At 44.6% G+C, this 11,423-nt stretch overlaps 2 protein-coding genes across 9 annotated transcripts; one reads left to right on the forward strand and one right to left on the reverse strand.

The window, feature by feature from the left end:
• Positions 1–1,001: 1,001 nt before the first annotated feature.
• On the reverse strand, positions 1,002–3,993 carry LOC109755284 (uncharacterized). Of its 8 annotated transcripts, XR_005758996.3 has the most exons (6): positions 3,420–3,899; positions 3,236–3,340; positions 2,863–3,165; positions 2,260–2,477; positions 2,090–2,146; positions 1,002–1,399 (listed from the first exon to the last, which is right to left on the reverse strand). XR_005758996.3 is itself a non-coding variant. In XM_020314192.4 (5 exons), exons 1-4 carry the CDS (start codon positions 3,450–3,452, stop codon positions 2,122–2,124), a joined length of 369 nt encoding a protein of 122 aa, XP_020169781.1. In that variant the 5' UTR covers positions 3,453–3,748; the 3' UTR covers positions 1,002–1,399; positions 2,090–2,121. The 8 variants fall into 8 exon arrangements, 1 of the variants encoding a protein (XP_020169781.1); XR_002230931.4 differs by lacking the exon at positions 3,236–3,340 and having other exon boundaries at positions 2,863–3,231; positions 3,420–3,993; XR_002230932.4 differs by lacking the exon at positions 3,236–3,340 and having other exon boundaries at positions 3,420–3,904.
• A 3,216-nt stretch (positions 3,994–7,209) lies between these two features.
• LOC109755280 (polyubiquitin 11-like) lies at positions 7,210–8,808 on the forward strand. The gene is made up of 2 exons (XM_040392411.1): positions 7,210–8,352; positions 8,590–8,808. The coding sequence occupies exons 1-2, from the start codon at positions 7,858–7,860 to the stop codon at positions 8,806–8,808; spliced, it is 714 nt and encodes a 237-aa protein (XP_040248345.1). The 5' UTR covers positions 7,210–7,857.
• Positions 8,809–11,423: the final 2,615 nt, after the last annotated feature.

Consider the following 11,423-nt stretch of genomic DNA (forward strand, 5'->3'; position numbering starts at 1 on the left):
GCATAACACCTCTTTTGGAAAACGTTACATTTTTAACGTGAGCTACTCTTTTAGTTTTATATAAACATTTCTTGTCACATACCAGCTTATTTTTTTAAAGACTCCACAAAATATTTTATTTTTTTAGAGTACATGTTTTATACACACACAAAATATTTCGATACACTAGACCTTTTTTGGCAACATTTTTTTGAATACACAAACTTATAGTTTGATATATGTGAACATTTTATTTTTGTAATACAAGGATATTTATTTCCACATATGTCAATATTGAAAAAAAAATATGGACATGTTTTCTAAAATACACATACACTTATTATTCGGATCATTATTTAAATAGTGAGGTACATATATTTTAAAAGTATCCTCACAAACAATATACATACATTTTAGAGATTTTGTATAAAAGAAAAACAAGCTATACCTATTAATGGTTAATGGGGCGCACCATGTGTCAGCCCGTGTATGGCTGCTTCGGACAACGCTGGCCTATTGCTCACTACTTAAATAATGGAGCCAATAAAAAGAATTTCCTGAAAAGGAACACAAATACGAAAAGGAAAAGAATTTCCCGGAGGCTTCCAACGGGTCGGTGGCCACCTCCATCGGGAGCTCGCGTGATCAAGCCAAGGAGCCCTCCCCGGCGCTATGTTTCAACGGCCGGCCGAAAAATATTACGCTAGGTTTGCCACCGAGAGAGATGCGATCGCTCAAACCGCGAACATGAGTCATCCATGAGAGAGAGAGACCAGGGGGACGAGCGAGAATTTCACCGTCGTATGGCAAAATATGCATGTTTCCAAGTATGTCTTGTCTTTGATTGCACACATTATCTGCCGAGAGACTGATACTGTTTTTGGCAGAAAATTAATTGTTACCAAAAATCAGTGCAGTCCCAATAGAATGGATAACAAATTAGTGTAGGTGTCACCCGATGAAAGATCATCAAGACAAAATCCATGCCCGGAGACTTGTAGTCAGCATTTCAAACACACAAATAAAAAAGAGCCTTCATTTTGCAGATATATTCAATATTCCACTAGATTCTATTTTGCTCACAGAACCTACAATTTGAAACCAAGTACACAACAGTTGCAGGATTCGAGCTGTTCAACATCCATATGACCCAAAATAACAACTTGATGCAAGATTGGAAAACAAAACAGCATATATTACAATTAACTTGCAGCCAAATTGTTGCATAACCAAGTTTCTCAAGGAGACACAGCCAAACATCCAGCAGGGAGATCACATCGAAAGAGACCCTTGTTGAAAAGAATTGGCTGGAAAAGAATAAGCATCGAAAGAGACCCTTGTTCAAATGAGGAACCCAGCAGAGCTCCGGAGACGACTCAAATCGGACTGGCAGGCAGCGGCGACGGCGACTAGTATAGTGCTGAAAAAGGAAAGGATAGCAAATCAGCCATTTCTAGGTTCAACCATGGTTGATATCGGCAACATGCAAGCAGGTTTTTATTCAACCCAAAAATTAAACAATCTAAATATACAAGTAGATACAATCTGGATTTGTTCAAGAATTAGACTGATAAAAAAGTTGCATCTTTCAGAGCTAGGACGACCATCCACTCTTCATTAGGAAAGGAAACCTCTGTTAAAACATTGCCAACGCATAAATTATGCTACAGTACGCAAATGACAAGCAAAGGAAACCTCAGTTCAATCCAAAACTCTAAAGTTATGAAGACAGGAGCAGCAGCCTCTCTTTGACACTTGGCATCACTGAACTACAAATCCAAAGCATCACGAACACTAGATAAGAATCACCATGGCCAGCACATGATTTAGCAGCAGAGACGTATGGCCGTGGACACACGCAGTGCATGATAATAGACCAACAGAGAGCAGAGGAGAGGAGTGATTGCTTACGAGCTATGATATGCCGGAACGGAAAAAGAGCAACAGGAAGGTATTGTGGTATTGTGGTCATAAAGGGTTGTAGGTATTGTGGTCACGTCGGCCACGCCATCACATAAAAATTTGACAGATGTGGATGTTCCATTGTTGAAGTAATACATGTACAGTATAATTTTGGAAACAATCATATTGGTAAGTAAGAATGGCATACCTATCCTTTGTTGATGGGATATGGACCCATCCCTACAGAGCCAATAAAAAGAATTTCCTGAAAAGGAACACAATGAAACATGATAGTGGGTGGTGAATCCATTGCATAGAAGCATCATCGTATTGACAGTCCGTCATAATCCAATGACTAGCTAGCAAGGGATGTGGTACCTTACGTGCAAGAAGTCCTTGCCGTTGCCGGCGCACGGAGACTAGCTAGCGTCCTCTGCTGCTGGGCGCAACAGCAGCCACCCCGAGCGCGCGTCCGTCCGCGCTCCTTGGCAGGATAAACACATGGAGCGGCGCGGAAGAGGAGCAACTGGGGAAGCGGATGCTGCGGCTGAAGTGAAGGTGAGCAGACCACAAGCACGGCAACCTTGCACTTTGACCTTGGAAGAAAAGAAATGGCATGACATGAGTAATTAGCCATCAGTTGCAAGGAATCAAACAGGCCAAAGTATGGACTTGTATCAGCAACAAGCCCTTGCTCTATTCATCAATCAAGCAACATATATAATGATGCAGTCGCATCAACTAGCCCTTGCGGGGTTGGGCATGGCCTAACCTGCTGCTGTTTCTAAACCAAGCAAGGGCGCCAAATACAGAGAGAGGACAGCAACAAAATCTGGCTGTTTCTAATGCGACAGACAAACTGAAGAATTGTTTCATTCCGGTGGTGAAGAAGAAAGGCAATTTTGCATCACCAACTCGAGAGCACAAGTACGGAAGGAAGGAAGGAAGGAAGGAAAGGGGTTTGTTTGGGGGTGGGGTTACCTGCCCTGAAGCTGCTGCTGCCCCTTGGTGCTGCGGTTATGGGCGCGCACATTCCGGTGCTCGAAGAACGCGCCGGTGCCACACCAGGCTCTCACGGCCTGTAGGTGTGTATGTGTGACACACCATAAAAATGCAGGACTTTGATGCTGACTGACTTGGCGCCTGAACCAGAGGTCGACCATGCACTTTTTGGAGCAAAGAGCCGCGCAAATTCCAAAGATATACGTACATCCGTAAACACAATTCTAAGTATATTTTGATTTTGAATTGCGACTCGACAATTCAGACTGGACATTCCATGCTCTGAAGTTAGGAAAACTGTCAATCCAGGGCAACATCATGATTTATCCCGTTTATCAGAAACACAACCTACCGGTAACATTGTGCAAAAAGAATGAATTTCTTGTACCAGGAACTGACATAAGCAGAGATGGATGAATAATCGTGAAATTCTACCAAGAGAAAAGACAGATCGGCTCTGCACATATGGGGCATGATGAATTCAGAGATGGCGAGTGTTGCACTAGTAATCTTGAGAAAAACTGCAGAAGCGCTACCTGCTGGGATTGGAGCTGGAACGGAATGCCCATCAAAGAAGAGGGCCCTCCATTATGGCGCTGGCTCCTCCTGACCCCCCTCCCCGTCGTCCTCCTCGACCATCAAAGAAGAGGGAGTTATGGTTTGGAGCCGCCCTGCATCTGGCCGTGGGTCCCGCCTAGGCGATGGCCTGCACGCCCGCCATGGTGCTCCTCCTTCCATTGTGATGGCCTGCAGAGCAGATCGAAATCAACCGCAGGGGTGCTTGGTCTTGGATCCGGCCGCACCTAGACCCTTGTCTGTCAGATCTGGGGCTGGGTGCCATGGCGAATTTGTGATGGCCTGCAGAAGCCAACCGCAGGGGAGGGTCAGATGAAGAAATCCAGAAGAAGAAGAAGAAGAAGAAGAAGAAGAAGAAGGAGAGGGAGAGAGAAGGTGAGGGGGCGCCGGAGGGAGAGGAGAGGAGAGGAGGCCGGCGTGGTCGGGGTCCGGGTCGGGGCAGAGGAGAGCGGCGGTCGGTGGTTGGGAGGACCTTTGGGGTCGGGCCACACGATGTGGATGTGGATTTGGATGGGTTTTTTTCCCTTTGGTTTCAAAAAATCCAACCGCGCCCCCGTCTCCAAAATTTAAATTTCCCCAAGACAAAGCGCGCGCCGTCGTGAGCGGGTCATCGAAAATTTCGCAAAGACAAAGGGCGTGCCCGCGTGCAATCGGACGAGCCTTTTATCGGTCCCACAGATCCCATCGGATCGCCCCACGCAACTCGATCTCGGCCGCTCCTCTCTTTCAGATCCGATGGCTCTGGCATAAAGCTGTAAATGTGTGTGGATGTGGCTTTTTGGTTTGGTTTGAAATCCAACCGCGTCCCCGGTCTCCAAAATTTCCCATGACAAGCGCGCGCAGCCGGTCATCGCAAATTTCAAAAGACAAGCGCGCGTGAGCGAGCGAGCGAGCCGGTTACTGATAAAACCACAAGCGCCGGTCCCGGGATGCGCCAGGTGGCCTGCGTGTTTTTATTGCTCCGACTCCTCCTCCCACAGATCGCCCCACGCAATTCAATCTCTTTCAGATCCCACGGCTCTAGCATAAGGCTTTTGATGGATCCGTACACAACTCAAATTCATGTATCTAGAAGAAAACAAACAAATTCAACATATTAATTTATGAAACTACCCCCAAAAAAATCTAGTTTACTTTTTAAATGTCTTTCTGCCTGCTTCTCACTGGGTAGGGATTGGGGTTTGCGGGAGAGTAGGAAGACAACAGAGCGGCTCGGGTGAGGCGGAGGGCCATGTTAGGGTGGCGCCGATGTAGGGTGCGCAAGCATGCATGGCAGTGCTGGACGACTAGATACAAGCCAAGTGTCCTCATTACGCTTTTTGGGAGAGGGGAGGTGTCGTCATCGTTTTTAAATGATGGGCGTTTGTGATTCTTTGGAACCTTTTTTTTGTTTTTAATACAAAGGCGCGTGAACTATTAGTATATCTCCCACTCACTCACTCACTCTCTCTAGCTCAAAAAATATTAAAATAAAATCAGTTTTCCTCTCCCAAAACAATTAAAAAATACATGTGCCGATCATCCAGTTGAGCCCAATCTCTTCTAACCGCCCTAGGGGCAAAGCCTAGAGTTATATGACAAGGAAAGGGAGTTATACGAGTCCCGCCAAATCGCCTACCGCACTGCCCTTCCAACTACATAAAATGACAACACATAGTATATATATTCCACGTCCAAACTACATAAAACCAGAACATGTAATATAACTCTACGTCCAACTACATAAAAAATGTTGACACCACAAAGGCCGCATATATACAGTGAGTCAAATTTCTACAAGTAGGATCCAAAATCAAAGCTTATCCACACTGGTCCATGAGATCCTGAACCGCCCACGACAGATTTTTCATATGCGTAAGTTACATTGTGCATATGGTTGTTGGCGCGAAAAGAGATGACCACATGTGGGATCGAGTTCCCAACTGACATAGGAAAATGCTTGGCCGCACCATTAGGCCATCGGGTGTCACCACATAGAAACCTATCGGCTGAAGGTAGCCCTCCGCGCACGTGCGTGTGTGAAATGGGGGAAGAGAGATGAACACAGTTCAAGTTAAATTCCATACAGGCATAACACACAGTTCATCGGCCCAGAAGGTTTAGTTCAACGCCCATAACATAGATAAGACTAAAACGGAGACGGAGAGCGGCGCCGGGGCATCACTACTCCCACGCCGGTCCCTTGCCTTTGTGGTCACCGTTGCGACAGTAGCCCTCTGTGTAGCCATCGCCGGGGGAGAGGGAGGGCGTCGTCAGAGATGTTTGCCGCTCACCGGTGTGTGCTCTCTACCAGGTCTAAATTAGTGTTCACGGCTCAGCTAGCTCTTAGCCCCCATGAATGAGGGCGCCACCACGCCCAACGGGATCATACAGATCAAATATATGGATGCAAAAGTGTTCAAGGTGTTGCCTTGGTTCATCTACACAGACTCGTTCCCTGAGATGGAGAAGAACATTATTAGCATGGAAGGGGCCGGGTGAAATGCATGAGTCATTCGTTGGTCCACCCTTGGTCAATGTGACATCATCCCTGTCTAGTATCGCTTCACTCCTGTATCTATTCCACCTCGATTCGCCAAGCCCGTCATCCTACGTACAGAAATTATGTGCAATGTTAATCTGCCATTAATTACTTTGAGGCTATCTATGAAAATGCCAGTACGTATTTGGTTAATTATTTTATGTTTTTCTTACCGTTGTCAGTTTTTTCTAGCGTTATCATTTGTCCATCAATTAATCTATTCTATTGGTCCCGCCGACTAGTTATTTTGCTTGTAAAATTTTTAATAACGTTATATATATGATCACACTACTAGTGGAGTAGTACTATTCAAGCAATGTTATTGAATTACCACATCGCCCCTACAAGCCCACAAGACGGTCAACAACAACACCTAAAACTCTGATCGATCATGACGCGTGGATAATCAACCATGGGTAGTTAGATACATATACATGTGTGTATGTATACTTATACCCGAGTATACATGTATGTACATTGATGAAATTTGGAGTAGGTTAGGTTAGGAAATTCTTGGTGTCGCGTCGTTGGAAGGAGCAAATTAATCCGGGTGTTTAAACTGATGAAGGGGCCGGATCTTCCCGTCCACAAGCGGTCTGCCAGCCATGCATGCATGAGAATTAGCCACCCATTCATTCTCGCGGCGCACCAGCGGCAGCGGAAGGAAAAAAAAAAGACTCCTCAAGCGCGCGCATTACATTCCCCGTTTCACAATCTTCCCGTCCACCAACGTCTCGTCTACAGTCCAAGCTCTCCGCTCTCGTCTACATCATATCAGCCCCATACCATAGTTCAAAAGCATGCATTCTCTCCAGCTTCTGCAAGTACATGTTTTTTCCCCCTCATAATACTAGCTAGATACAACTGAAGGAGTCACGTCTTACTGGAAACTCAAACCAATAATTAGGAAATAGGTTTGCTAACATGATATCTTGGTAGTGTAATCCGCTTCTGGGGAGGGATAATAGATCATACATGTTTTGTGACAGGAGACTAGTGAGGATACAAATGAGATGGATCTTGAACCGTGCACGGTGATTCTTCCTTTCAGTTGCCTTTTCTCCAGCGTTGTGTATTTCTCTGTGCACCATTCCATAACTTTTTTGCTCAAAAAGTATAAGCATCCTGATTCTTGATAGCTTGCACACATGAGTCATGTGTTACTGGAAACCAAAAACAAATAACTAGGAATTATGTTTGCTTTCCATTATATTAATAACTAATTTTTTTTTTGTAACAGGAGACTAGTGAGGATACTGACGAGATGGATCTTGAACAGTTCAAGGTAAGTCTTTCCTAATTATTGGTTTGAGTTTCCAATAAGACGTGACTCCTGTCTAATTACTTGCCTTTTCTCCCTCCCTTATCCACCTTACTCGATGCATCCCAGATCAAGCATTTTTGTTACTGGTCTCCTCCAGATCTAGTCCATTTTGTTGGTTAATTTGCATCTAAACCATTTTGCAGTGCCCTCTTTTCTAGAAATCGAATGCATCTAAGTGTTCATAGTCCTTATAAGATAGTTAATTATTTTTCTTTTTGTCATCTGAGTGGATCCAAAATTGTAGAGTTGCTGGAAGACTCCATGATGAATTAACCTTGCACACGAAAAATGTGGTCATGATCATCCTTCTATGCTTATAGCACCTCAAGATCTTCATGCACATGTTCAGCTCTTAACATACACCAGTACTTGTTTGTGGCAAGTGAATCATCTAATTTGCAAATTATTGACATATTCTTGGTCAAAGATGAATTTAAGAAATTATATTCTAAATCATAATACATATATTTGTCTCACTCTATTGTGGTTAAAGTGTTGATTTGCTTTTTGGTCGTTTGCGTTTAGTTAATCTAATGAAAGCCTTTTGTCTAAGATGCTAATGTTTTGTGTGATCATTGAACAAATGCAGATCTTTGTCAATATACTCCATGGCAAGACTATCACTCTCAAGGTGACAGGATCAGATACGATCTATGATGTCAAGGCTAAGATTCAGGCAAAGGAGGACATCCCTGCATGCCATCAGAGACTCAAATATGAAAACGAGTTGCTGGTGGGCAGGTGCACCCTAGAGCATTATAACATGGAGGAGTCGTCTACCCTCACCCTTGACCTCGTCACCCATGGGATGCATATCTTTGTCAGGACATTGACAGGCAAAATCATGACAATTGAGGTTGAGAGAAAAGATAGCATATACAGTGTGAATGCAAAGGTTTTCGACGAAACCGGCATACCCCCAAGCAGAAAACGTCTCGTCTTTGCTGGGCATGGGCTGGAGGATGTCCGCACCTTGGTTGACTATAACGTGCAAAATGAATCTACCCTTCATGTTGAGTCGTGCCTCCGAAGAAGATGCGGGATGCGTATTTTTGTCAAGCACTTGACTGGGTTGACCGTCACTTTTCGGGTTTATGGAGATTATACCACTTTTAGTGTGAAGGAAAAGGTTTCTGATGAACTCCGCGTTTGTACGAGCCAACAACGTCTCATGTTTGATGGGAATAAGCTGGAGGATGGCCGCACCTTGGATGACTACAACGTGCAAAATGATTCAACCCTTACTCTTGTGGTGCGCTTCCCTTGTCCGATAGGTCATATATACATCTCGGTAAAAACGGTAACTGGGAAGAGCGTCATTGAACATCTGTTTACGCACCGAAAACCCATTGACAGCATAAAAGGGCGGATTTACTCTGAGTTGGGCATTCTCCCGGACCACCAGCAGCTCTCTGACGAGCGCGGCCGCCCCCTGGTTGAAGAGTTATGCCATTCGCGCACCACCACCGTTCTTCTGCAGATCTGTCCTCCTGGTGGTCAGTGAGATGGATGCCATGGCTGTAGGATCGATGCATGCAACGTTCTATCCAGTGTGACCTGAATCTCCCATGTGTAAGTTCGTCCAGCTTGTATGTGTGTGGTATGCGCCACTCAGTCATAAAATCGTCTGTTTTGTTTGGTGCAGGAGCGAGAGCTCAGAGTACTTAATAATGCCATCGTGTGACGCTTGAGGTGTAGTTTGCCTAAGTAACTAGATGACTCCCGACACGATTGTTGCGGAAAATATTGCCTAAAATTGATGTTTTACTATGCAAACTAAGTCCTAAGAGAGTTAAATGCACAAAACCATCACGTTTGTGTCACGATTAGTGGAAAACCACCACTTTATGATTTGTGACATTTCACACCGAACAAAATTTCTATTACAAGGATGCGGAATCGCTAACCTAGCTTTCTAGAGATTGCAACTTAAGTCTTTTCGTCCTAGAGGCTCCCCTTTATATAATAGGTCGAGTCCCTGGATTTATAACAGATTCCGGGTCGTATTGCTGACCCGTATTGTATTCTAACTCTTATTTGCCTTGCCTTCCAAGTTACGAGAATCCTTCACCCAGACCCTCCTCGTCAAGCCGGCCCACCATGAGCCGTCCTCCTGCCAGGTCTTCCCCTGGGCCTTGGGTTTATATGTTTCTAGTACTTTCTAGGAGGCCCTTTCCCCGGCCCCAAGTAATGCGTGATCCATTTCTGCATTTGTGGATTCCACCATTTTTCTTCTTACCTTGTTTTCTGAAAACTGCTTTTGCTCCCTTATGTATGTGACTTCGCTTATTCTCGCTCCAAGTATATGGAGAAAATTCCATATCTTACTTTTTAGCGCAGGTTCTCGTAAGCTTGCCGAGTCCAGGGGTTTCATCCTCCTCTAAAAAAAGGGTCTCATAAGCTTGCTTTGCTTCAGTTCTCTTAGCTCTGCTCGTTAGTCTCTTGCCATGTCGTCCCGATCCTCATTGTTTCGACTAAGCTTTACACAATCTCTAGCTTCATTCGGTTGTATGTATCTAGCACTACTAACAAAAACAGTCATGTATGCAAAACAACAATTGAGAGAATCAATTTCATGTACAAGCTGAACCGAAAGCTTTTGAACGGATGTATAGGTAAGTACCTCCGTGGCTCCGTATCTGAGTCAATAATGTCCAAACAGGTCCTGGAGTCCTCCAACTGATTCTATTCGAGATCCACATTCAACACAGAAAGGTAATGGTATCAGCAGGAACACATAACTTGATAGAAATATGTAATAAGTATGTACTAGTACTTTCCTTATGTATGAGCTTATTACTAGTACACCATCACAAACTAAACCTGGTAGTAGTACAACAATCGGATCAAATATCAATGGACCGACAGGGGCTTTCACCCCCAATTTCCATTCAAATTGGTAATAAGCAGTAAGCAATGGATCGCATCAACTAGCGCCTAAAGTGCAAAAATCGCTCGCCACTACCCATTAACACGCTTATATCAGGATGCACGCAGTTCACATGAAGTTCATATCAGCTTCAACACAGCCTCCATATGCCGCAAGCAAAACAAAGTTACAGCTTTCTAGGGCAGTACATAACGATAACGGGTAATCTAATAAGTTTAAAACCGACAGTGAAGCTCAATTCTTCAGTCACCTCTCTGGCCAGTGCAAGGTTGTGCTCAGCTTAGTCATCATCTCTAGGCACCACTTGGGAAGCAGGGTAATTAGGTTGCCCATTTCTCCACAGAATGCAATGCAAGGCGGACAAGCAAGCATCCACATTCTTAGCCAACCTGAAAGAAACTCCATGTCTATCCTTGGCGAGTAACCAACATATGAAGATAAATTATGCTTCTTGCAGCATGTTGGAGAGGAAGCAGGGATCGTTGGGGATTCGATCGGCGCGGAGCTGATCAAACGCAAATCGACTGACACACACTACAGAGAACAGAGAGAGGGAGAGCGGATGGCTAGCCTTACGTCGCCTCGGTGCCTGGAAGGGGAACGCCGGCCAGCCCAGTTACAGTTGGTGTCGACTCTGAGATGGGCTAGGCCGCCATGTACACTTGTTATCTACTTTGGGCTTTATGACTAACTTACTGGTCTCCACCAAACGGGCCAACTTATGGGCCTTTTGTATCTCTTCTTTTGAAGTTTGTATCTGTTCTACGAATCGCTAAAAAAATGTTCTACGAAACAACTCCAATTTCCTGATATGATTCTGCATTTAGGGACGCCCCTCATCATCTGGGCATCAATTCTGCATAGAGAGCTCCCTCAGGGACCGAAACCGCCAAAGGTATGATGCAGGAATACCTTCATGGATTTGACAAGCAAATTGGAGAACGAAACACGCATCTTTAATGCTCCGCGTGTCACGGACGACCTTACCATCTCCGGATCAAAAGGTCGTCGGTGACAAGCAGCGTATCAAAGTTGCCTTCGAATCAAACGGGTGATTGAGTATATATCTGGAGTAGACATTTCGTCCCTTATCTTTTTTTTTGTCGACATTTCATCCCTTAAGTTTCAAAACCAGGAGTTTTTTCGGACAGGAGTAATGCCGGCAGATGTAAACAGCACCAATATAGTCCTAATACCGAAAATTAAGAACCCTGTTAAGATTACAGATT

This window comes from Aegilops tauschii, chromosome 6 (assembly GCF_002575655.3).
Source record: "Aegilops tauschii subsp. strangulata cultivar AL8/78 chromosome 6, Aet v6.0, whole genome shotgun sequence".
NCBI lineage: Eukaryota > Viridiplantae > Streptophyta > Magnoliopsida > Poales > Poaceae > Aegilops > Aegilops tauschii.